Source organism: Siphateles boraxobius, unplaced genomic scaffold (genome assembly GCF_051911475.1).
Source record: "Siphateles boraxobius isolate OS27281-9 unplaced genomic scaffold, OSU_SipBor_1 33, whole genome shotgun sequence".
Lineage (NCBI taxonomy): Eukaryota > Metazoa > Chordata > Actinopteri > Cypriniformes > Leuciscidae > Siphateles > Siphateles boraxobius.
The window spans coordinates 496,407-522,596 of NW_027508953.1; the positions used below are offsets into that span (position 1 = coordinate 496,407).

The 26,190-nt window shown below is 37.0% G+C and overlaps 1 protein-coding gene across 2 annotated transcripts in view; it reads right to left on the bottom strand.

Annotated features, from left to right (window-relative positions):
- ncam2a (neural cell adhesion molecule 2a) overlaps window positions 1–22,036 on the bottom strand; it is a 324,121-nt gene extending 302,085 nt beyond the window's left edge. For both annotated transcript variants that reach the window (XM_077194831.1, XM_077194830.1), the window contains exon 1: window positions 21,867–22,036. In XM_077194831.1, the coding sequence (XP_077050946.1) occupies window positions 21,867–21,918 (52 nt within the window). In that variant the 5' untranslated portion in view covers window positions 21,919–22,036. The remainder of the gene's footprint in view (window positions 1–21,866) is intronic.
- Window positions 22,037–26,190: the final 4,154 nt, after the last annotated feature.

Here is a 26,190-nt window from a genome sequence, read left to right on the forward strand (position 1 = left end):
TCCTCCATCTGTGCTCTGCTGAGGACCTAAAGACCAGGCCATCTCCCCATAGTCTTTATTACACATCACTGCAATTTTAAAGCAGAGACCACAGGAGCAAACGCACTGGATCTGCAGTCCTCCGGGAACACAGTCCTGCAACTCTCCTCCGTCTCTGCTTTGATTGTGTGCTCCTAGACTCTCTCCTCTGCTTTAGTGGCCGCTTGCATCACATGCCCGCCTTTGAAACTGTAAACGGCCGGATTAGGATACTAGTGATATGTCTATGGACGTGCCTGCAGAGATGGGACTCAATGCGGGTCAGCTGTGAGACTGAACCGGGAATATTTCACCGCTTTGCCCTCGTTATAAAACAATCAATCATGCAACAAGAAAACCGAAGATGCAATGACATGCATTTTAAAATGTGTTGCACATCCAAAAACACTGGATTAACACCAAATTGGGTTGGGTTTTCAACACGAGGGCTGGGAAAATATAGGACAGAACACATGTTGGGTTAATTTTACCCAGCAAACCGGGTTGTTTATTTAACCCAGCATAACGGGTTGATTTAACCCAGCATAGTTGCTTCATTTTTACTATAATACTATCTTATTTATTTTATTTTTTACTTCATACATGAATTAATGTCTACGGGTCTAACTTAAATCCTAGAGTGTACTGTGGGCAAACAAGGACACTCCTCTGTAGAAATGCATAGAATATGACTGTTTAAGAATGAGGTTTAATAAGATTATTGGGACTAAATGCATCTTATAGCCCGGTAAATATCAGAAAAGTATGCAGAAGAAATCTTGCATCTGTATTTAAACTAGGTCTGAGTAACACCAACTACACTCACCGCACAATATGATACACGCATGGTTCAATGCATAATGATTTCATAATTGGATTGTGAGAGAAACGACATCAAATGCACAAGAGAGATCCATCGTCTTCATGCAAGTGAGTGAAACTATTAATTTTTAATCTCAAGTCCCACACCATGTCTCTTGTTTAACTTATTTTAGCTAATTTGATCATGCTTTCAGATATGCACAGCTTGGCTGAAATGCACAGATCCAATTTTTTAAAGCAATTATTTCTGAAAGTCAATGGCTTCAACGGAAACCAAAAAGGTAAATGTGATTTGAACAATTACTAAATCTGTGTTTAGTGTGTAATGTTGCTGTTTGAGCATGAAAAAGCTCTGAGTTATTCTCTATATCAGTGTCAGTGTTTCTGAACTCCTGAAACGCCTCCATTGTAGTCTTGAGTTTCTTCCGGGAACGAACACGTCACAATATTCCTCATTATAATAATTCATACGCAGAATAAAGGGGCGGGGGCTGGTTGAGTTAGTTAGTAGTGTGTTAAAATGGCGGTTATGGTAAGGGGCGGGACATTTCCCGAACGCACTCGAAGCGCTCGACCAATCACAACACACTGATCCAGCCGACCAATAAGAGCACAGTGTGCTTTTCAGGAGGAGGGGCTTCATAGAGACAGGAAGTAAACAGAGCGTTACCAAAGAGTATAGAAGAACAAGAGACGAAACTCTGATGCTTTTTTGGTAACAGCCACTAGGTGGCGCTTCGGTAGCGCAGCCGCCATTTTGGGGTGAAAATTCCAACTGGAGTCACTGGACAACAGCACAGATAACAGTTAATCCAATCATTAAATACACATTTGAGGTAGTTTTTTTCTTGCTTTATTGAGTATTTCCATTTTATGCAACTTTACACATGTATTACTATTATTAGTTACCAACTCCACTAGGCCTGAAATATATTTTGTACTTTTTACTCATACAAAAATATAATGTATGGCCATATATGTCATATTTTAAATAGCATGACACATATCTATACATATATTTGACTTATCTGAGAACACAATATAGCCTATGCCTGCAACATCTATGAACATTTATGTGTCCAAACATGTGAAGAAAATATTTGAGTTAATCTACTGTATATATGATACCATATATCTGCATATATTACAGAGTATAGTATTTCTCGCATATATGGACAACATTAAGTATAAATATGTGACATACATATTTGTTTCCCACATATTTAATAAATGTATGTAAACATACATGCATGTCATACTGATGCATTGAAATAAGTACATATATGCATACATATGCGTCTTACATTTAACATTTATGTGCATATACGGGAAAATATATGGCACTTACATGAAAACGGCCATTTTTGCTATATTGCTTCATATATGTCTATGTGTTTTATATGAATTTTGCATATTCTTATATAGGCACCGCAGCAGACATACATGGGCACTGACATTAGGCTATATATGTAATTTACTTATATTGACATATATTACATTTCTGTATGGGTAATCCCCTGGATCATGCTACAAACATGATGATCTTATAGAACATTTTTGTTTACACAGTCTTGCTTTAACGGTCATTAATATAAGATAGTAGCTACTGCAAAAACAAAAAACAAAAAAAAAGTTGACTGTAAAGCTATGCTGTTATATGAAAATATTGTCCAACATTCCCAATTATCTGATATAGCATACTGTTATATGTTGGTATTAATTCAGTGTTTGTAATGCTAGTACTAAAGGTTTTGTGGGGAAAAAGTAGAAAACTTGTCTAAGTCTGTGAAATAAACTGTTAAAAGAGATTTGATGATCACTAGTTGAGTGATTGTATTCTGTGTTGTCATCATTCAGTTTGGATTTGATCTTTAATGTACTTAAAAAAAAAAAAAATGTACAAAGCAGCTGATATTGCCATAGAGACAGCAAAAAGTTAGTGGATAGTGATGGGAAGTCCGGCTCTTTTCAAAGAATCGGCTTTAAGAACGTCTCGACACATCAACACTAGTGGACTGCCGAGTCGCTTTCACCCCAAAATGGCGTAAGCGTAGCGCTGCTGCTGGTGCTGGTGTTGCAATGGAACGTTCTATTGAGTTTCGCCTCTTGTTCTTCTATAAAATTTGACGTTACTGACAGACTGGGAAGAGAGGAGCCGCAACAATGGAGAATATGAGGAAAAATAATGTATTGGGTTTTGTTTTGTTTTTCTTTGTTTTTGTGTGTGTGTTTGTATGTATGTATGTGTGTGTGTGTTAGGTAGGTTTAGAAGTTGGGTTTTATGTTTTTGTGTGTGTGTGTGTGTGTGTGTGTGTGTGTGTGTGTGTGTGTGTGTGTGTGTGTGTGTGTTAGGTAGGTTTAGGAGTTGGGTTTTATGTTTTTGTGTGTGTGTGTGTGTGTGTGTGTGTGTGTGTGGTAGGTAGATTTAGGAGTTGGGTTTTATGTGTGTGTGTGTGTGTGTGTGTGTGTGTCTGTTAGGTAGGTTTAGGAGTTGGGTTTTGTTTTTTTATTTGTTTTTTTGTGTGTGTGTGTGTGTGTGTGTGTGTGTGTGTGTGTGTGTGTGTGTGCGTGTGTGTGTGTGTGTGTGTATTAGTGATAAGTAGGTTTAGGAGTTGGGTGTGTGTGTGTCTGTGTGTGTGTGTGTGTGTGTGTGTGTGTGTGTGTGTGTGTGTGTGTGTGTGTGTGTGTGTGTGTGTGTGTGTGTATTAGTGATAAGTAGGTTTAGGAGTTGGGTGTGTGTGTGTCTGTGTGTGTGTGTGTGTGTGTGTGTGTGTGTGTGTGTGTGTGTGTGTGTGTGTGTGTGTGTGTGTGTGTGTGTGTGTGTGTGTGTGTGTGCGTGTGTATTAGTGATAAGTAGGTTTAGGAGTTGGGTGTGTGTGTGTGTGTGCGTGCGTGCGTGCGTGCGTGTGTGTGTGTGTGTGTGTGTGTGTGTGTGATAAGTAGGTTTAGGAGTTGTGTGTGTGTGTGTGTGTGTGTGTGTGTGTGTGTGTGTGTGTGTGTGTGTGTGTGTGATAAGTAGGTTTAGGAGTTGTGTGTGTGTGTGTGTGTGTGTGTGTGTGTGTGTGTGTGTGTGTGTGTGTGTGTGTGTGTGTGTGTGTGTGTGTGTGTGTGTGTGTGTGTGTGTGTGTGTGTGTGTGTGTGCGTGCGTGTGTGTGTGCGTGCGATGCTGTGACTCGTTCACTTCACCACAGCGGCTGTGATAAATAAACCCATCGACTGCCCGCCAACCTGAGCGAGCCGATTCCCCGCTGTATCTCCGTCACAAACAAACAGCGCTCCTCGTTTCACGAGCGATAACAAACACCATTACCTCAGTTTAGCAAACGCTACTTCACTGGAGAACGTGTGCAAATGCCTCAGCGCTTACGTTAACGCCTTCAATGCTTAATCATTAGCCGCAACCGTTCCAGTAACACAGTGAACATGTGCGTCTGATATGAAGAAAGCATCATTACTCCTTCCTAGATAAACATCATTAACTTAGTTTACGGAAACACGGCACATATGCTTGCAAACGGCATGAAACTCCATTACCACTGAATTCAATGAATGTTTTGTCATAATTTGCAAAAGGCAATTACTTGTGAATGTCAAACGCAAAACAAAAGAAAGGTGATTTGAACGATTAAACGTAGCGAGGGCAAAAGTACTCAAAATGTAACAGAATAAAAATAAAGAATAATGGCTACATTTTAATGGAATAAATGGATGCCAATTTATGGAGGTTTTATTTGAATAAATTATTTTAAAATAAATTTCTACGTTCAATTTTTTGATTTATTCAATTATTATAGATTTAATCACTTCATGTTGAGTGCTTCGGTCCTCTAAGGAAACTTGCTTAAATAATATTATTAAATAATAAAATGATGTATGAGGATAATGGAATAGAAAGGAATAAAAAGAGAAAGAAAAGAAAACATCACAAATGAGCTTCAACTCTCGTCTGCAAGACTCAGAGAGCAAATGGAGACCCAAGATAAAATCATTTTTCTCATAATAAAAAGTTTTTTAGATGAGATTCTCAACAATGTCTGTGATTAAAAATCAAGAGTTCTCCATATATAATATGGATAATATATAACATTGATAATAATCATAAATGTTTCTTGAGCAGCAAATCATCATATTATAGTGATTTCTGAAGGATCATGTGACACTGAAGACTGGAGCAATGAAGCTAAAAATTCAGCTTTGATCACAGGAATAAATTACACTTTACTATAGTATATTCACATAGAAAACAGCTGTTTTACTTTGAAATAATATTTCACAATATTACTGGGTTTTGTTTTGTATTTTTAATCAAATAAATGCAGCCTTGGTGAGCAAAAGAGACTTCTTTTCTTTTCTCTAAAACATTAAAAATCTTACCAACCCCAAACTTTTGAATAGCAGTGTGTGTGTATATATATTAGGGCTGGGCCCCTAAAAATCCCCTATTTTTTCACAAAAAAACAGATTTACGATTTAAATCAAATTTTTTCTCTCCCTACTTAAAATCAATCTGCAGATGACAAAGAAATTGTTCAAAGCAAGTTTTAACTTTATTTTGTTTTAATATTCCCTTCTGGGATTTGATCTCCTTAAAGTGCAATCAGAAACAACAAGCCAAAAAGACAAGAGGACAGGCCCTGTCTTTAAAAACAGTGAAAATGTAACATAAAATAAAATGGGTGGATTGGGATTTGGGGGGATGTGTAAAAAAAACAAAAAACTTGCATCACAATAGGTGTATTGTGATTGTCAAATTATTTGGTAACTAAACATACTTTTATTAAGTTTACTGGTATGCTACTGTTTTTATTATTGCTTAACACAAATTTCACAATTTCAATTCAATTCTTGTGATTTGATTCAATATAAATTGGTACAGTAGATACGTTAATGTGTTAATTGTTCTTCCAAAAAAAAAAAATATCACCTAATGCTGTAAACATAGAGAGAGCCCCGTCAGCTGGTATTATTAAAGGTTAAAACGTAACTCAAATTAAATATAATGCGTTTTTTATTTTATAATGCGTTTAACTAACATGCGTGCTATGGGTCATTAAAAGCCATCCTGAGGTAAATGTAACGTTACGTGACATATGTTGTTCTCCAGCTGTTTTATGGACATCTTTCCGCGGTTGAAAAACACTGATCGATCGATTTTATTACATCTCGGTAAGTTTGTAGTAAAGAGTAACAGATGTTCGGTTCACGTGCCGCTTGAACTGAGATCTGCCAGCGTTCTCTCACGTCACATTTACAAGCGCCAAAACGGTGTTTATTGTTTGAATTTTGTAATAAAATTGACAGAATCTGAGAGCTGAGAATCTGTTTCATATCAACAGTAACGTTAACCTGCTCTGTCTTGTCTGTCGGTGTCAGTGTCCTCTTTCCTTCGCGATTTTTCTCTGCGTGAGAAAATGGATGTGTGGCGTGAGAGCGTGTAAAAAGTGACAGAATTGCGTCTCTCACAGTGAACTCGTGAGAGTTGGCGGCCCTGCAGATTCAGCTTGTAGCCTAAATATTTTCGGCGGGTGTGCTTCTGCTGCCGCGGTCTTGCTTATTTGCCATGTTGTTTGTGTATCTCTATCATGGCAAGCGCTGAGCCCGGTCGCAACTACGGGAGCCCAGATGGGTGCGTAGAGAAAACGATTTTCATTCAAAAAAAATCGGCGTAAACTACACATTCGAGTTAATCGATAAAATCGATTTATCGCCCAGCCCTAATTTATATATATATATATATATATATATATATATATATACACACTCACCTAAAGGATTATTAGGAACACCTGTTCAATTTCTCATTAATGCAATTATCTAATCAACCAATCACATGGCAGTTGCTTGAATGCATTTAGGGTTGTGGTCCTGGTCAAGACAATCTCCTGAACTCCAAACTGAATGTTAGAATGGGAAAGAAAGGTGATTTAAGCAATTTTGAGCGTGGCATGGTTGTTGGTGCCAGACAGGCCGGTCTGAGTATTTCACAATCTGCTCAGTTACTGGGATTTTCACGCACAACCATTTCTAGGGTTTACAAAGAATGGTGTGAAAAGGGAAAAACATCCAGTATGCGGCAGTCCTGTGGCCGAAAATGCCTTGTTGATACTAGAGGTCAGAGGAGAATGGGCCGACTGATTCAAGCTGATAGAAGAGCAACTTTGACTGAAATAACCACTCGTTACAACCGAGGTTTGCAGCAAAGCATTTGTGAAGCCACAACACGCACAACCTTGAGGCGGATGGGCTACAACAGCAGAAGACCCCACCGGGTACCACTCATCTCCACTACAAATAGGAAAAAGAGGCTACAATTTGCAAGAGCTCACCAAAATTGGACAGTTGAAGACTGGAAAAATGTTGCCTGGTCTGATGAGTCTCGATTTCTGTTGAGACATTCACATGGTAGAGTCAGAATTTGGCGTAAACAGAATGAGAACATGGATCCATCATGCCTTGTTACCACTGTGCAGGCTGGTGGTGATGGTGTAATGGAGTGGGGGATGTTTTCTTGTCACACTTTAGGCCCCTTAGTGCCAATTGGGCATCGTTTAAATGCCACGGCCTACCTGAGCATTGTTTCTGACCATGTCCATCCCTTTATGGCCACCATGTACCCATCCTCTGATGGCTACTTCCAGCAGGATAATGCACCATGTCACAAAGCTCGAATCATTTCAAATTGGTTTCTTGAACATGACAATAAGTTCACTGTACTAAAATGGCCCCCACAGTCACCAGATCTCAACCCAATAGAGCATCTTTGAGATGTGGTGGAACGGGAGCTTCGTGCCCTGGATGTGCATCCCACAAATCTTCATCAACTGCAAGATGCTATCCTATCAATATGGACCAACATTTCTAAAGAAGGCTTTCAGCACTTTGTTGAATCAATGCCACGACGTAGAATTAAGGCAGTTCTGAAGGCGAAAGGGGGTCAAACACAGTATTAGTATGGTGTTCCTAATAATCCTTTAGGTGAGTGTATATATATATATATATATATATATATATATATATATATATATATATATAACAAATAAATGTTTCTTAAATATATACATGCATGTGTGTGTATTTAAACAGTATATACAAAATAAATATACACGGTATAAAAACATATATTATGTAAACACAAACTTTTATTTTGGATGCGATTAATCACGATTAATCGTTGCTCAGCCATATTTCCAATACCCTTCTGAAAAGACCAGCATATAGTCGTGTTTTTCACCAAGTATTGCGAGAAAGATTAGCTGGTTACAAAGCTTTATAGAGACGCCAGCATCCAAAACACAACATACACTAGTCTTTTCTTTTTTGAGCTATGAAAGAGCAACTTCTGATCAATGACAGTTTCTTTGGGAAAACAGATCGACAGAGAAGGAGAGACAGATGGAGAGAGATCGAGAGACAGATTGAGAGAGAGATCGAGACAGATCCATATCTTTAAGGAATGAGTGTGAACATATTGGACGGCATTAGTTAGTCCATAAGCACTGAGAGATTGTGTTTGAAGCTTCGCCGCCGCCACCTCGTGAGATTGAGTCTTGTTTTCACGTCTTATGTGTCCCTTCATCCTCATGAAAGAACAACACCACATCCAAGCTCTTTACAGCAGCTGAAAAGAAGCAATCTATTGAAGTAGCAATTCCTGAAGGCTTGTCTCTGTTCATTTTACAGTGAAAAGGGAAATGTCTGCGAAATGTCTACACAGACCTTAACCCTCATCAAAGCACGTTTCCCAGAGTTTTCCACACAATTATGGTGTTCAGCTTGAAATCAAACAGGAATGCAACTACTAATATGGGATTTTACAACTGGACTTGCGTCTTCGAGATTCTCATTAATCTATCAGGTTTCTCAAGTTTTATCAAAAGCTTGGAGTGAGATCACATGTGTTAGGGGAGGAGCCCTAATGGAGCCCCGCCCCCGCCCATCCCCACCCCCCAATTTTACCCATTGTTCATAATTAACCAGCACAAATTGAAATTATAACAATTGGTAAATCTGATAAATGACAGAGCAATTCATCACATCAAATATACTCTGTTATATGTTATATTTCAAAATTACAAATATACAAAAATTACAGAAATATGACAAATTGCTCCAAACAGTTTGGAAAAACAAATCTTTTTGCATTTTGAATGTGTCGAAATAGTATAGGGTAATGATTTATTGTGTGATATAAAATATTACCCAGAGCACTCTGCTTTAATAGGCTACATGTTAAGATGCACAGGATTAATCGGCTGGTGATCGGAATCGGACGATTTTCACGTGATCGGCCATGATTGGCGGGCGACCGGCCGATCAGTCTGATATATTCCGATTTTTTTGCAGGTCAAATGCACTCGGACGCCGCATGATTAATATCTCGCAACATCAGCATCACACGTGCACGCATGTAGGGAACCTCGTGAATTTTGGCCATTTCACACCGCAAGCGTGAGCAGCGCGTTTTTTTCCCCCCGCGTGCATGTTAATCAACGAGTGCATTCACACCGAGAGCAGGAGCAGCGCGTGAGCGTCGCGTGAGCAGCAGTGAAGCGGGTTTCAGTGCAGAGTCTATTTTTACTGCTGCGCGCGCTCAATTAAAGTGAAAGCACACTTTTGTTGGACAGAGTAAATATGATTTCACACAAAAAGTGCCCAGAATTTGCATGTCTGCTATTTTTTAACAAGAACTGGAGTAGGCTATGTCAGAAAAGAAATTATTTTTTATTATGTCCCAATCGTTTCCCTGCACTTGCTCCACTTGCCCGAGCTTAGTGCTTGTTTAGCCTGGCTGGACATATGGTAGACGAGAGAAGAACTGTTGCGAAATAAAACTTGCCATTGATGTACAAGTGATTGCAATAAGCCTGTGTGTGTGCGTGCGTACGCGTGTGTGCGTGTAGAAATATCTTTAGGCCTATACTGCAAGGCTATTTTTTTATTTATTTTTTTGCTATTTATATATTATTTTATTGCCATTTCATGTTTTCATACAGAAGTTTAGTTTCCTAAATATGTACATGCATCAAATTTTTTTATAGTTGAATATAGGAATTGAAAATAGTTCTTCCATACCATAACACTGCACTTATATGTGTGAATTTCCCACACCAGGAGTAATAATTTGTATAGTTCTATTTTATTTAATTCAAAAAATGTTCGATGTAAAATGTTCTATTAAAAAAAAAAGATAGAAAATAAATATTTGTGTTTGCTGTAAAGTGGTTAGAAAAAATGAAGTTGGTATCGGCAGGCCAAACTCATGAAAAATCGGAAATCGGAATCGGCCTAGAAAATTGTAATCGGTGCATCTCTAGCTACACGTAGCTTTAATGTAACTAGAAAGACTATTAATACAGTATAATATATCATTTAAAATAAAATGAAGAAATGCATCTTCATTCCTTCCCATACCCACTAACATTTCCCTTAGTTTCCGATAACGTAAGCTAGCCAAACAGAGCCAAAGCTTCTGGCCTGGTTGCAAAGTAGTTGTAGAGTTTTTGACTGCATCAATAATAATGTATGCGATGGGCTATATATTAAATGTTCTAGCCTAAAAATGTTAGACAAGCTTTCTTCCAACTTACCTTCTCCATCACGACGTGTGTTCGCGCGATGTTGTTGGTTACCTAGTAACGTTAACGAACGTACGGTGGCTGAGAATGTTCCGTCAACTACCGTGTGTTCGCGCATCTATGTTGCCTAGTAACGAACGCAATCTGGCCGAGATACGCGCTGGCGGCGGGAAAGTTCATGTTTCAAACTTCTGCGCCTCGTATTCAACGTTATATATAAAGCTTACAGGACAACTTGGTTGGCATTGCCTTTTCAGCGTGAGGAATACACGGTGTGGCGTGTGAGCGTGTGAACTGGTTGAATTGAATTGAGTTGCAAAAGATAAAAATAAAGAAACTGTAATTGTTAAAACAAAAAGATGACGATGACGCCAGTATAGCCATTTCCATCAAGCTATTTTAATGCAAAATTTGGGATGTTGTTTAATCACACAAAAAAAGCGTGTTTTTTTTCTCATCAGTGGATTAGTTCAGTAAATGTGTTTGCAGAAAATGTAAGCATCTCAGATGTTGGTTTGGTGTTTCTGAATCGCCGGAGTCAAAGTGTGTGATCAGAATGATTTGGGTTAATTCCCTCCAGAAGTGTCTCACACACGAATGTGTGTGTTCCCGAACACCAGCATCCGAACATGACAGTGTTTATTGTGTTTCGTCTGACGCTAGCTGAGACACACTCGTTTATGATGGAAGGAAAACGTTTGAATAAACTTACATTTTTATTGCAGATTTTGCGCTAATTTTCCAGGAAGTGACGATTTTGTTCTATTGAACACACGGGATGGAAATACTGCTTTATTTGCTAACTTTATTTATGCAATATTCCAGTTTTGAGTGTATGCTAAACTCGTTCAGTGGCTACTGTACATCCAACATGCATGTTTACATGAAAAGGAATTTAAAACCGACTTTACTACAGAGTCATGACTCATTTCTCGATGGAGATTTTGAATGGGGAAAAAAAACAGAGTGGGCCTTTTTTATTATTATTATTTATTTAAAAATGTATATTTTATTTTAACTGCATGCATGCTTCATATATGTCAAATGTATCATATTTTGTTTAAAGATTACAATGTACAAAAAATCAAATAAATAAATAAATGCGTGGATTAAGAGCAACAAGACCAGTAGCATGCAAAAAATAAGTACATTAAAAAATTGTTCAGAGTCTGAAAACCCTTCATTTTAACATCTTAATTTATATCCGTGTAAATGGGTGGTATAGATCTTAAAATAGTAGGCATGCATATTGAATCTGTTTTTGGCTTCAAAAATGAATATTTGTGCATAAAAATACATAAGAAAAACATATCAACAAGTTGAAAAATGCACATTTTTGCACAGCCTTTGGTGACATATATAAGCGTGATTTTCAGAATTCACAATTGGATTGAATTAACTTACATAAATAAAATAATTGCAATTGAACACTCTCAATGTTTGGTGACAAGAAACACAAGAACCAATTTTGTGAGCTGATATCACACACTCAAAGCAAACCTTAAATATCAAAACTCAACTACACTGCATCAAACAACACTAGAACAAAGCAAAGAAAGAAGGATGATAAGAAATATCCACAAAGCCTAATAATGAAACAAGCCATACCTGCACTCTGGAAGCGATGAAGGAACAAACACAAACAACATGGCAACATAACTTCAAAATAAAAGCACTCCATTGCAAAAGTTTGATAAATAGTGATATGCAGTGTCAATGTAAAATGCAAACACAGTGAAGCACATCCGTGCTTATTCAAAACATGTTTTGACTTCCTTTTGCAAATGTTTTGTAAGATTTTGGTCATTCTGTCCACCTCGAAAGCCAAGGAAAATATACAGGTATAAGTGTTTATTTTTAATGCATGTCCATGTTAGTTTTAAACTGTACTCCATTTTTTAACAAACGTAAATGTAATGTTGTGGATGGCATTCGCCTGGCGTTTCTGAAATAATCCATTCTTGCGTGGCCACCTATGGAGCTCGAGCAGCATGATTCATTTCAGCCGTAATCAATGATTATTCTACAAAGGCCTCATTACTGTCGACCTACTGCAGTTATTGTTGTTATTATTGAGTCAGACTATTTATCTCCACAATGAAGATCCTTCTTTTGACTAATGAAACACTTTCAGATAAATAGGCAATTTCAGATAAAAGAACAAAAAAAAGGGGTGGGACGTTTTAAATGAATGGCTTTGCGGGGAGATAAGCACTTTTAGTGAACAGAGAACAAACTTTAAGTTTCCACAATGCCTGGCTTGTATTAACATATACGGGTTAAATTACTCACGGTTTTAGTATCATATTTCGGTACGATTCGGTATGTGCTATGTTCAGGGGAAAAATGAGTACTGTCAAATAAAAAAAAAGAAAATAATAACAAATAATCTAACTACAAGCAACAGCACAAATAAATACGTTTACAAATCAAATAAACAGTCATTTTCAGGTTTTTAAGGTCGATCTAACATGAGTTTTCAGGCACAGAAATTGGATATTTGACTGTATAAATTAAAGTTACAAAAGCTGTTCAGTCAAGAGCAGTGAGTGTTTTTCTTGTCCTTTGTTGTTTGATTAACATTAAAAACACAGACCGCAGGAATATTAGGCTACTGTCACTTTAAGATATAATGCTCAGATCTAGTTCACACTGATACTGATACACATGCCTCGACTCTTTCATTCACTTAAGACGTCACCGACTGTGTCTGCTAGGATTAATGTTCAATATTTGCACGCTTCAGATGAGCGCACACACACACACACACACACACACAAATCTTCTCACAGCGTGCGGGAGTTCTCATTCGCATTTTCTCGCTCTTCAATGTTTAATTTGGCAAGGCTTAAATGAGTTTAGTTTAGACACAGATAGCAACGTGTGCTGTTCAGGTCTCGCCTCGCGCACTAGCAACACTCGGGTGATGACGCCGTAAATGACGAGTCATGTTTCAGCAAACGGCACTCGCATTGAACAAACTTTACAAAAAGTCACTGTTATGTTCAGTTTTTATTGTTGTTTTTTTATCACTGTTATAATGTATTGGGAACCCAGAATGTGTATCCATCGACAGAAACAGGCATTAGCAGAACTTTTTGTCTGTCTGTTTTACACATTGCTATTTTCAATAAACCATATTATAGATGCGTCGTCAGATTTACCGCGGTGAAAGTGCAAGCCGAACCGTGGATGGAGAACGGTACAGTTACAGCCCTACATGCATATATATATATGAGAGAGAGAGAGAGAGAGAGAGAGAGAGAGAGAGAGAGAGAGAGAGAGAGAGAGAGAGAGAGAGAGAGAGAGAGAGTAATAATTATCATTACTATCATCATTACATTTTAACTTTTTGACTTTTTGGTTTTTGCCATTATTTTTAGTGAGTTTCACATGTACATTTTTACTATATTACAAAAACTTAAAAACAGGATAAACAAATACAACATATATCTAAATACAATTTTATTACAAATAATTATTTTATTACATTACAATTAAGAGAATGTGATTGCATTGCCATTTCTTATTATGATGGTAATTGTCATAAAAAACTGTCATATTGCAAAAAAATACATTTTCTTTATGCAAATTTCAATGGGTAATTTTTTTTTCTTTTGATTTCGGGGTGAAATGTGACAAGTGACAGAGATTAAGCAGGCCTAAAAAAATCAGATTTAATTTAAGATACCAGATATGTCAGAGTCAGATATTATTTCAGATAAATATAATTATTAATGCATGAAGAATCTAGGTAATTTAAAAGGCTAGCTAGAGTCACAGCAGATTTCTGAATGCACAATTTATTAAATACCTTAAAATGCCTTGAGTTTGAGCTTTGGTATCTAATCGAACAGTTTGAGACATTGTTGAGATCTCTTCTGAAAATCATTGAGGTCTTTTTCTCAAGAGAAAAGCTGATTCTCCAAATAATGGAAACGCTGTGTAGGAGAACCAGCCGAGGTTTTAAAGTGATCTCATTAGTGATTGTTGGTTCTAGTGGCGAGTGACCGAGACGTGTGTGTGTGTGTGTGTGTGTGAGAGAGAACGTCTTCACTGAGACTGACAGTCTGTGTGTTTTTTAAAGCCTCGCCTGGACGCCCACTCACAGCTGTCTCTGAACAGAGATGCACCGTCTCAATGATATCGTGTTTTCCTTCTGACTCCCGCTATCCGTGTTGTAGCGGCGTAAACCACGAGAGGATGATGTGGAAACATAAGGCTTGGTGAGTCACGGTGACGCTGCATATCAAACGCTGACGCAGGAAATCATTCAAATCATTGACACGAAACTCCACACGTTCCTTCCAATACATTTAGGAAAGTTCACAAACAGATTTATCAAAGGTTCGAGTGAATGAATGTTGTGGGATATAGTGGCTAAATCCAGTTCTTACTGGAAGGTTGCTGGTTTGAATGGAATGCACTTCGGATAAAAGTGTCTGGCGAATCCCTGTGCATGTAAACGTTCAATAAGACAAGGTATAATTCACCTAAAAATGTACATTTGCAGATCTGTATGACTGTGAGCATTAGGGATGCAGGATATACCGGCCGCCATATCAGTATCGGCTGATCATTTTTAATGTTATCGGCCTGATGAGAACATTTGGCCGATATATTACAGCCGATAAATAATAGATTATTTTTTTCAGCTGAGACGCTTCAGATGTGCACTGTTCAACATGATGGTTTTAAATTGCTTGAAATATTATGGAAATCACTTCAAAAAAGGAAAATACAGTTTAGTGCAAGTCTGTTATATAGGCTACATAAAATTATAATGAAAACATTATAATTGTGTGCTTGGGACGTGGATATAATGGTGAGACTTTTGTTTTTGTAATCAGGCTTTCAAAAATTATGTAATAATTTGGATTTAGATTTATCGGCAAATATATCGGTTATCGGCTTTCAAATATAACGAATTATCGGTTATCGGTATCCACCAAAATTGTCATATTGGTGCATCCACCAGTATTTTCCAGATTATGTTGCATTTTTTAAATAATTATAAACATGCTGCATCTTATTTTCCAAAGCCACTTAATTATAGGTTATAATTAAATTAACCTTGATATCAGTTCTATCCTTGCTAACTCAACATCGCAGTGTATTCATCATCAAATCGAATGCAGTTATTCAAACACAACAAAAAGTTGCATGTCTAAACTTAAATTGTCTGTTGTAATAGAAATCATTAATTTGGTAAACTGTGTTAAATATCGGTCAATGCAACAAATAAATTGTTGGTGAATTTCTTGTGGTTTTAGTGTTTCTCTCTCCTCACATTCAACTTTAACACAGTTTGCACTTGTTAGACCAATTAAATATAAAAATAAATTGTTAATTTTAAACTTACATATTTCCATTCTTGTTAAGTAGGCTATACCGTTAAATTTGAAAGATTTTTTGTGCAGTAAGAGGAATAAAATACATGTTTTGAAGCGTTTAGAATGTTTTTATTTACCAGTGTTTTACATTATACATTTTGAATGTAATATTTAAATGCGAAGTGACTTATCTGTGGGGGTTTTTCTCTCCCAACAATGTCATTTTGACCCATTGCGATTTATGTTCAGGAAAATATATTTATTATTCGAGCTTGAATGAAACAAGATTTTTAAACAACATAAAGGTGAATAAATGATGACCCTTTAACTAGAAGTTGCTTTGGATAAAAGCGTCTGCTAAATGACGACATCATTTCGTTCAAAGCAACCAAACTTGATTTTAAAAAAACTCTACACAAAAAAAGGTTGGGTGGCATCTCTTCGCAGGATTACCTGTGTTTTATAAGCAGAATCTATGTAAATCTTCCCTGATGCTGTGGCCCATGGGGATCAAAGCATATTAATATATGCATATAGCATCTACATCATTGAAATTACCACTTTATGCAGCTCTGAGGCCTTCTGAATGCAACCACACTTTAAAATGATTTTCTCATGTATATTTCCCCCGGGAGGAGGGGCCTGATATAGTTCTGTTATCATGTGGGCTTAGGTTTATATCTATATGCCCTACCACTCGTTAATCAAATAGTGCTTTGACTTTTAAAGCAAACAAGCCAAATGAAGGGATTTACGAGTTTTTGCACTCGGCATGTTTATCAGGTTTTTTCAAAGGACCCCTTTAAGTTTTTTAGCTTTTAGTATGAATATGTTAGCCTTAAAGTTATAAATAAGCTGGTGTGTTTCAAAACAATGACAACATTTAGGAGATATAAGCATTCAAAACTTAGTCTCTCACTTCCTCTAAAATGGATCACAGATTTTTATGACATCACCGCGGACTTCAGCTTCTGATCACATCTTCTGTCCAATCAAATGGCCTCTAGAATCTAAAGCTCCGCCCCCTACGCTATAAACACCAAAGCGACCGCTGACACATCACAGAGCAATATGTGTTGGAGTGTGTGTTCGGTTGCTCAAACGCTCACGTTTTATAACGAGTTCCAACTGTACGTTGGTTTAGAGTGAAATGGCTAGAATTTATCCGACAATTAACCGTTAACTGATAAGATTATACTATTGAATTGGCATTAAATAAAAATAAAATTGACGAGTGTCTGTGACCCGTTAAAAATACCCCCAAAAAATGTCACGGGTTTATATTAACGTGCGAACAGCAGCACACAGAACAGATCAACTGGATTCACATCACATGTTCACTCACCTGCAGCATTTCTGACAGTGACAACAGAGAAAAACATAAAATAGGCATACACTAAATATATTTTTTTAACTTGAATAATTCACAAATTAAGATGACAAAAAGAAAACACTGAATCCGTTTGAAGCTTTGAAAAACCGGCAATTTGTTTTCAGTCAGACTTAGTTTTTGCGTCAAATAAAAATAGAAGGCCAACCTCAATCCACACCTTGTCTAGTTTTTATTTTTTTTTAAAGTAACATGTCTACACTAAATCCCTAAATCCAACGTATCATCAGCGTTCGAATTCGCTTCCATGGTGTTGTCAAGTACGACTGCTGTCTGTGAGGTAATCTAAACGCTATTGGCTATTTGAAAAGGGGGAGGAGCCATTCAAAATGACCCGCCTTCGCTTCCTGTTTCTCTGGAAATCACGTCAACGCATCAAACAGAGCTCCGCGCACCAAAGCACTTCAGTGGGCCTTTAAGTCAAGCATCAATTTTTTTAAGTTGCAAATAAAGAACAGGCAAGAATCTACAATTGTAGCAGAAAGCATGCAAATGTAATCTGGTTTATACTGTAATATTCTGTAACTTTCTTATGCTTCTGAACTGTTTTCTGCTGCACTGTGGCTATTTCTCCTGGTAAATAAAGATTAGTCTGCTTGCATATTGAGAACATGCATGCATCTGCATGCGTACGTGTTTGCACAAGCATGACCATTACTCTAGCTGTCTCACGCTTTGCTTTATTTTTTCCCCGTCCCCAGTGAGCAGGTCGTGCACGTTTCTCCATGGAGATGCACTTCAGACGTATAGCCTACTCTTCACACGGTACGCCACATAAATCTTTTATTACTCCCACCACTGAGATTCCTCCCCGCAACTCAGAGAAATCTCTTAATTATGGCACTTAACATAGCACACGATATCTGCAGCCACGCCGCAGAGCGCATAATTCACTGCGCCGAGAGCCCAGACCTCAAAAACACTGAGCGTGAAGATGGAGCGAAGACAGAATGTTTTTATATCCGTGATGCTGTGTGAGGAAAATCACAAAGAAGGGCTCTCGAGAAAAAGCCCTTAAGCGTTTCTGTGCCACAAACGGACAAAATAAAGTGAATGACAATTTCAAGAGCTTCTCAAGTGTTAACATTCAACCTGGCATGCATGAATACGGGTATTTCTAAACAGAATATCAAGCTCAGCATCTTACAATGACTTATCTGAACTCAATAAGAGCTGTTATATCATCGCAAGCTCATGCTGCTGAAACTCACACTCAAAAATTCAGGATAGCTCAGCTCAAATTCACTTTAGACGAATGAAAACCTAAACATGTGCCCTGTTTTCTTTCAGCGTTCCTTCAGGGCGCAATACTTCAGTGGACTCCTGCAGACTTCCATAGTCAGTAATTATTTATACACACACACACACACACACACACATGCAGAAGCTGTTAAGAAAACAAGTATTGTTATCAGAATCAGACACTTGATTCTGACATTACACGTTTCCATTTCCGATGATAATAATAGATGTGTCATTGTTCACAGGCATTTGTGACTGACTGACTGACAGCATCTTGCTATTAACTCTTTCCCCGCCAGCATTTTTTCTTTTTAAAGCTGCCATCCACCGATCATCTTCACAAAATGTTCATGGCCCCCAGAATATTTGTATTGTACAGTATAAATATCTGAACATGCAATACATCAAAAGAAAGAACAGAGCCTCTGCTTTTAAACAAAAAGAAAACGTTTTTTTTTTTTTTGTAGCTTAATGCATTCTTTTTTTATCAACATTTAAATGTGGGTAAGTTTCATAAAAAAGCAACATTTTGAGCAAAAAAGCTGTAGTTCGGTACGTCTGGATTGGATTCAGAAAGATGATCTAAACACAGATGGAGTAGATCGAGTCCATCAACACCCCCAAAACTTATACTAAAGCTCGTCCTGAGTCGAAATTTCATTCAGTAATATTATGTGTTTTTTATAATATTTATAAGCTGTTTAATGTTGATAATCGCGTTATTTTCTATTTGCATCTGCTTACATATTATATAATTTGTTTCTGCTTCTTCTTCACCTGTGTTTTTATCTGGAGATTCAGTATTCTTTCAGAAAATGTGTCATAGCGCCCCCTACCATATATAAGAGTGAGAATATGGAAGGCCAGAGATGAAAGAGTTAATTTAGCAGCTCTAAAGAAAAGTGTCTGTAACCTTAAAAATGCTGCCAAATCAGAAAGTATCTATGTAGTAAGTTGCCAGCGCAGTCTAAATCATTGATTCTCAACCACTAGGGGGCCTTGGAAAACTTACAAGGTTATTTAAAATCATCTAAAATATGTTATGTTAAAGTCCCCCTGTGGTGAAAATACAGCTTTTAATGTTGTTTATATGTGTATGTGGTGTTTTTAATATGCTTTAAGACAATAAGACCATGTGTATATTCATAAGTCGACTGCATTGCTGAGTATTTTCTCCTTAAAACTGAACCAAAGACAGTCTCAAAAACACGGTTTGAAATCGCTCTTGTTTCTGACGTCACAAACTACCTTGTAACCAATCAGATCAACGTGTGATCGTCAACGAGTGGATCTCTGAGCTGAGTGAGGGAGTGAGTGGAGGCGGGGCTCATTTGCATATTCATAGAACCGCGTATACTAAATGAAGCAAGGGTGTCGAGTTACATTCAAGCAATTTTAAGGCATGAAGAAATTTTTTTCAAGGAAAAGACTTTTAAATATGTAATTTTGGTGATCAAAGATGAGTTTTGAGGGATAAAATTATTGACTACAGCGGGACTTTAAAAGAATCAAACTATCAGTTACAATCAATATACAGCATGTAAACTGACAATCATACTTGGCCCCAGACGTGTTTAAATGGCCATATGTAATATAATCCGGTCTTGAGGCCTTCACGTGTTAACTTGAACAATGGAGAGCATCACAAAGCTCTCAGAAAGGTGGAGAAATGTAATGCATTTATAATGCAGAAATGTTGTGTACCGAGACACTGGCTGACTAGGCAGCTGACATCTGTTTTGGACGCTGCCAATGGGTGTAATTGAATTAATTGACTACTTAAATCAACCTAGTATTTAACACAGATATGATCACTGACACAGCTGGTCAACCATTAAAATCCCTAACGCAAATCCAAACAAATCATATGCTCCACAATGCATTTCTGAATTAATCACCACAATTTTGACACCAAGTATGTCTATAATCAGAGTGCGAAATTAACACTCGCCACCAGCCAAACGTGGATATTTTTACAGTGGCAGGTAATTTTGCCTTATCTGTGATGGACAACATCATGTCTTTGACAATAGCACTGATATTTTAAGCAACATCTCTCAGAAAAACAGTCAAATGTCATTGAAACTGAAAGCTTTCCACTGTTGCTTTGACGCTGCAAATCCAAATGTCCATTGAAATGCTCTTTTTTCAAATGCAAAAGTGTTCACTTACTGCAAAGCAGGAGAGTTGAATAACACATAGCATACAATAGTAGATCAAATATGCACACTGCTAGCTTACAAATATCAATTATATAAACAGCTTAAGAGGACTAAACGAGAGTGGTTTAATTTCGTAAACATAATTTTATGAATTGGAAAACAAAGAAAAGAACGATGACTGGCAAAACATTCAGCCACTGGTTGGTGGGCGAAACAATTCATTTTCCACCCACCTATTAGGCTACTAGTACTATAATAGACTAAGACAGGCAGTAACTCTTTAAAGAAAATCCCAGTGCATTTTCTTATTAAGATCTGGATGGTGGACAACAGAGGGATGTTTATAACCTTGCACTGCAAAAGGACTGAGGACACTGTAAAGCGCTCTACCTCCACCTGTCGTTCTGCCAAAGACACTGGATTCATCCAACGCGACGCGACGAATCGAGAACGCGAGCGTTATGAAGAACGAAGCGCGTTATTAAGTCGAGAAGTAAACAAATTAGTTCTACAATGCGGCGTTCCAATAACCTTAGTCCATTATAACGGTAGCTTTCCAGTTTTCATCGCGTCGCGTTGAAGCTCTCAGTCTATCTGGTGTAAGTGAACACTATACCATCCACAGAAACCAACAACAAACTGCTTTTGAAATAAATCAGCCGCGTTGTAAATATATGAGATGAAGTGACTTTACGAGCGTTATAAAACATTATAGCGCGCATTCCTATGAACGAATCCATCAAGTTGCAGAGACAGAAATAAAACGGAGAACAAGCTGGACGAACAAACGTAAATCAATCAAATTAAAAAAGGAAAAGATAAAGGCGCGTGAGAAATTATTTAACGCAGGGACAAATTACGATGTGGAAGTGTGAGGGGACAAAATAACGCTGATTATCTCACAAAACTACAGGAGACAATTTTCTAAATATGTTCTATTAGTGTACAATGGTCGCTCTTAAGGAGATAAACTGGATATATTTCAGAAAATCTGAGCAAACGCTGCAGTGACGATCTCCTCAATAAATGACCGTTAAACTGAACTGCAGAACCCGCGAATTTACCACACACGTCATGTGTCAATCATAAATCAACCGATCATAACGCGAAGGGATCAACGGTAAAACGCGCATTTAGTCTCCTCACAAACTCTCGTTGAAAAAGCAGCACAAATGTCCTCTTTCATCCAGTGTCCATCCACAAAACACCCAAAATCACCAGATTTCCCACTGAGTCTGGACCGATGATGCAGAGAGATGAAGATACCCAACTTGTGCCCGCTGTTTGACCGCCCACTGAAATGTTTAAATGTTGATATCTTTACCTTGACAGCCGCAGAGCAGCAATCCGAGCAGACAGGTGAATTTGAGGATCATTTTCAGCAGGTGAAAGTGACAGACAACCGCTTGTGTCGCTAGTTGAAACCTCAGTGAGCCGAATGAAAGTAGCGAATCCAGCTCTCTCTCTCTCTCTCTCTCTCTCTCTCTCTCTCTCTCTCTCTCTCTCTCTCTCTGTCTGTCTGTGCACTTATCCGTGTGTGTGTGTGTGTGTGTGTGTGTGTGTGGCTGGATCTGAAATGCGAATCTCACTGCAACCTGTCATGTCCAGTTCACATTTTTATACTAAAAAAATACAGTTTTGTAAAAAGAAAAATGTATTAGGATCTCTCTCTCTCTGTCTCAGTGGTTCTTATTAGATAACATAATTCACCTCCAAAAAGCATTGAAACAAATACTGTTGTTTGGTTCACAAAGTTCTCCAAAATAGGAAAAGGTGATGAAATGGGGTATATAAGGTAGGCCTATAAGATGACCAAAAAATTCTGCGGTTAAATTTTTTGGCGTTTAATATGAATATGTTTTAGCCTTACTGTTATCTATAAGCTAGTGTAGGCTACTCCAAAACTCCGCCAATATGGATCAATGATTTTGATGATGACATCACTCTGCTTCAGCTTCTCATCAGATTTTCTGTCCAATCAAAATGCTCTCTAGAATCTGAAGCTCCGCCCCCTACATTATAAATAAACGCTGAAGCTGCGGCTGAAATCGGTCACTTGTTCAAACATTTACTGTTTCCTACATGGTGAACGGCACATAGTGCACTATATAGGGGACTGGGAACGATTCAGACAGTGTGAATATGCTTTCCATTGGGGCAAATGAAGTCACGAAACACGACACACAGAGCGGATCATGTGATCGAGTCCCACAGACCAGAAAACTATCGGACACATTTGAGTTCTGCAGAATGCTGTATTTTAAAGCGATATTGAGGTGATTAGGAGGAAACTGCAGCTTTACTGAACTCAACGGATCTGAGCTGTGATATAAACTAAACGCTATTGGCTATTTTAAAAAAGGGGCGGAGCTGCTCGATATGTCCCACCCCTTCTTCCTGTTTCAGAGGAAATTACGTCAACACACTGAATAATGCTGCGCGTTTCAATGCACTTTAACATGAATTGAAGTGAAAGCAGAATAAATTACTGCAGTCCTATAATAGGTACTTGCAATGTTCTGCATATTGTTTTCATATCTGACAGGTCTATTGTCATGAAAATAACGCCACAATGTGAAACGCTGCATAGATCACAAAAAAAAAATTATTCTTAAATCATAGCCTATACACCAGCGTTGTGTAAGGACACATAATTAGCTAGTCACTGAAAACCTTGCACTCAAGTGAAGCTCTCAAATATCATTTAGCTACTGCATCTAATATACACCTTAATACTTCAACTCAGTCATCATGAAAGTGAAGTTGCGCTGGTATTTTCTCCTTTATTGCGTCGTATATCCGAGTAAAAACAAATGTGGGCGGGGCTTGATTTTGTCTGTAAGGAATTGATTGGATGGTTTTGGTTTGGTATTGGTGGATCTAATGTGAGTGACAGGTTGCCCCGCCCACATCATCAGAGAAGAGAAGAGATGCTGCAAGTTATTCAGACACCTTCAACTCACATTATCACAGTTTATTCACTATAGTTTAGAAAAATGGTAATAATATATGACGTTATGAAATCAGTTGATATTTCACTGGTTTTGTCCGTCCTTCTGTTAGACTCTCACACATGAATTATGTTGAATATCTGTCAACTACACAATTAGCTAATACCAGTTTAGCTCAACCAATCACCAAGCAATGCTTCATGTTGTTCAGTCTGTGGTGTAAAAAGCTGCATTAGTTATTAAAGAAAAAACACTTCAGCAAAACATGATCAGCTCAAAGTGTCCCAATCATTTTTGCTCCCAATTTTTTATAAATTATGAAGAATTTTTGGGTATAATAAGTCACAGTTTACTTTATTTTGCTCGCCTCACTTACAAAAATGAAATATAGTGTCCTGCACACACTAGTAAAAAAATATCAAAAATTATATCTGGTGTCTGAATAATTTTTGGTTTGACTGTATTTTTTTTTTTTTAAACTTGAATTTCTATATCTGAGGTAATGCAAGAAATGGCTTCTCAGCCAATAAAATTATGAAACAGGGAAAAATGTCCACACAAATATATCAAATCATTGTTTCCACCAATTGAAATTAATAATCAAGTGTATAAAATGGCAATATTTAAAATGTGTGACAACTTGCCCCAACTAGATGTTTATGTAAAAATACCTGTGTACTTTATTTCAAAAGTCTAATTGTCTCGTTTCTTCCTCATTAATTCACCCAAATGACATGGTGTCTTTATTTAGCATGCTGTGAATGTGAGTGTAATTTGTTTGGTAAGGTGAGAGAGATTACGCACAGTTCAGCTCTCTGTGTTTGCGCATGCAGGATGAAACTAGATATCAAAGAATGTTTTGGAGAAATAAATCAAAAAACCGCAAGGCTCAGTAGGTCGCATTCAAATTATGAGTAACAAATCATCTCCTCCCAGTCACAGCGGTTAACATTAGTATTATTGCATATTAATAATTGTCTCGATTGGTATGATTATGTATATGGACATCACCCTGTGCTTTTGCTGGAATGCTTTTATCAAATATAATAACAGAATACTGTAGCAGAATGGAAATGGCTGTAATAACAGAAAAACACAAGCAAGCTGCTATTACTGTATATTATTCGGCTGCGTATCAATCGCAGAGACTATTTCTGGTGTGTGAACTCATGAGAAAAAACACCTTTTTATTGTTTCTTTCTCATTAAATTGAAGAAACTGATGTTCACTGACCTGTAATTCATGTATTCATGAAGGTACAGCTGTGTATTGATATAAGTATGCCTTAAATGCTAATGGGATTTCACTTGTATAATCAATAAGCCAATACTAAAAGTCCCTAATGATGTAAAATATAAGAATGTTTATTTAAAGGATTGCTGACAAATTCATTCATATAACTATTCTCGTTATTTCTTGTTAAATTAATCCAAATCTGTTGTAAGCTTATGATAACAACTCTATACTGTATTCATTTCCAGCCAAAAGATCGTATAATAGAACGAAACGGATCTGAAAATGAGATACCGCAAGATCAGAAAAAGCGAAATGTTGTTGAAAGCCTGAATTAAAGGAATTGTTTAAAAACAGAAATTAAAAAAATGTCAATCTTCCGATGTTCCAAACCCACACGACTCCTTTCTCCGAACACGATATACGAAATATTCTGAACTGAAGACCATTTTCCATGTTGTTTTCCATGCAGTTATTATGAATCTGCAGAGGCTATAAAAATTATGCAAAAGCGCCATATAAATGTATTCAATTTTTGTCTGAGCAATTTCTTCAATTAATTGTCATTTTGAGATTTATTTGTTTGCTTGAATTTCAATCATGAGAAAAACATTTAAAGCAAAAAAAAAAAAAAAAAAAAAAAATATATATATATATATATATATATATATATATATATATATATATATATATATCAAATTAGTTATGCCAATTAAATGTAAATGGAATTATGCAGACATTTGTACCTAATTCTGAGGTTAATTTTATAGAGGGCTTATAACAAAAAAAAAATTCACATTTTTATAATTGCATCAAATTTAACTTGATTTATCTTAGTTTTTTTCACGTCTCATTTCATATCAAGCTCTTCACTCACACAGCTGTATACTGTACTTGGTAAAGTGCACTATTTAAAAAAAATACGTTATCATTGGAAAAATGGCAGAAAAATGTGAAGAATACCAATAAAATATTGGTTTCTGATTTTTTAAATTATTTTTATGATGTATTTCTAGTCTGTCACAAGGGTAGAACAATACAATCTAAACATAAAAATGCATTTAATATATAAAAATAATTAATTTAGAAAAATCAACCATGAGACATAAAGGTGCCTGCATTAAAAAAACACCCAAACACATGTTGGGTTAAATTAGCCCCATTATGTTTTTTTTTTTTTCAAATATGACCTTTTATGCAGTGTGTAATAGAGCTGTTTGTAAATGTAAAAGGTCTGAAAAGTTTCAAAGATCAAAGTGCAGATAAATAAAGTTATTGTCTCCTAAAAGAAAGAAGTGATTCTGAACTGAAACGAGTCGTCAGTAATTCATTCTCACTTCTGCTGAATTGGATTGTAACCAATTTGCATAACGCCAGCCTCTGGTCTTGATTGGCTGAACAGCGTCTCTTAGCTCCGCCCTCAAACACTGTAGTTGTAGAAGAGTTTGGATCATGTTGTTCATG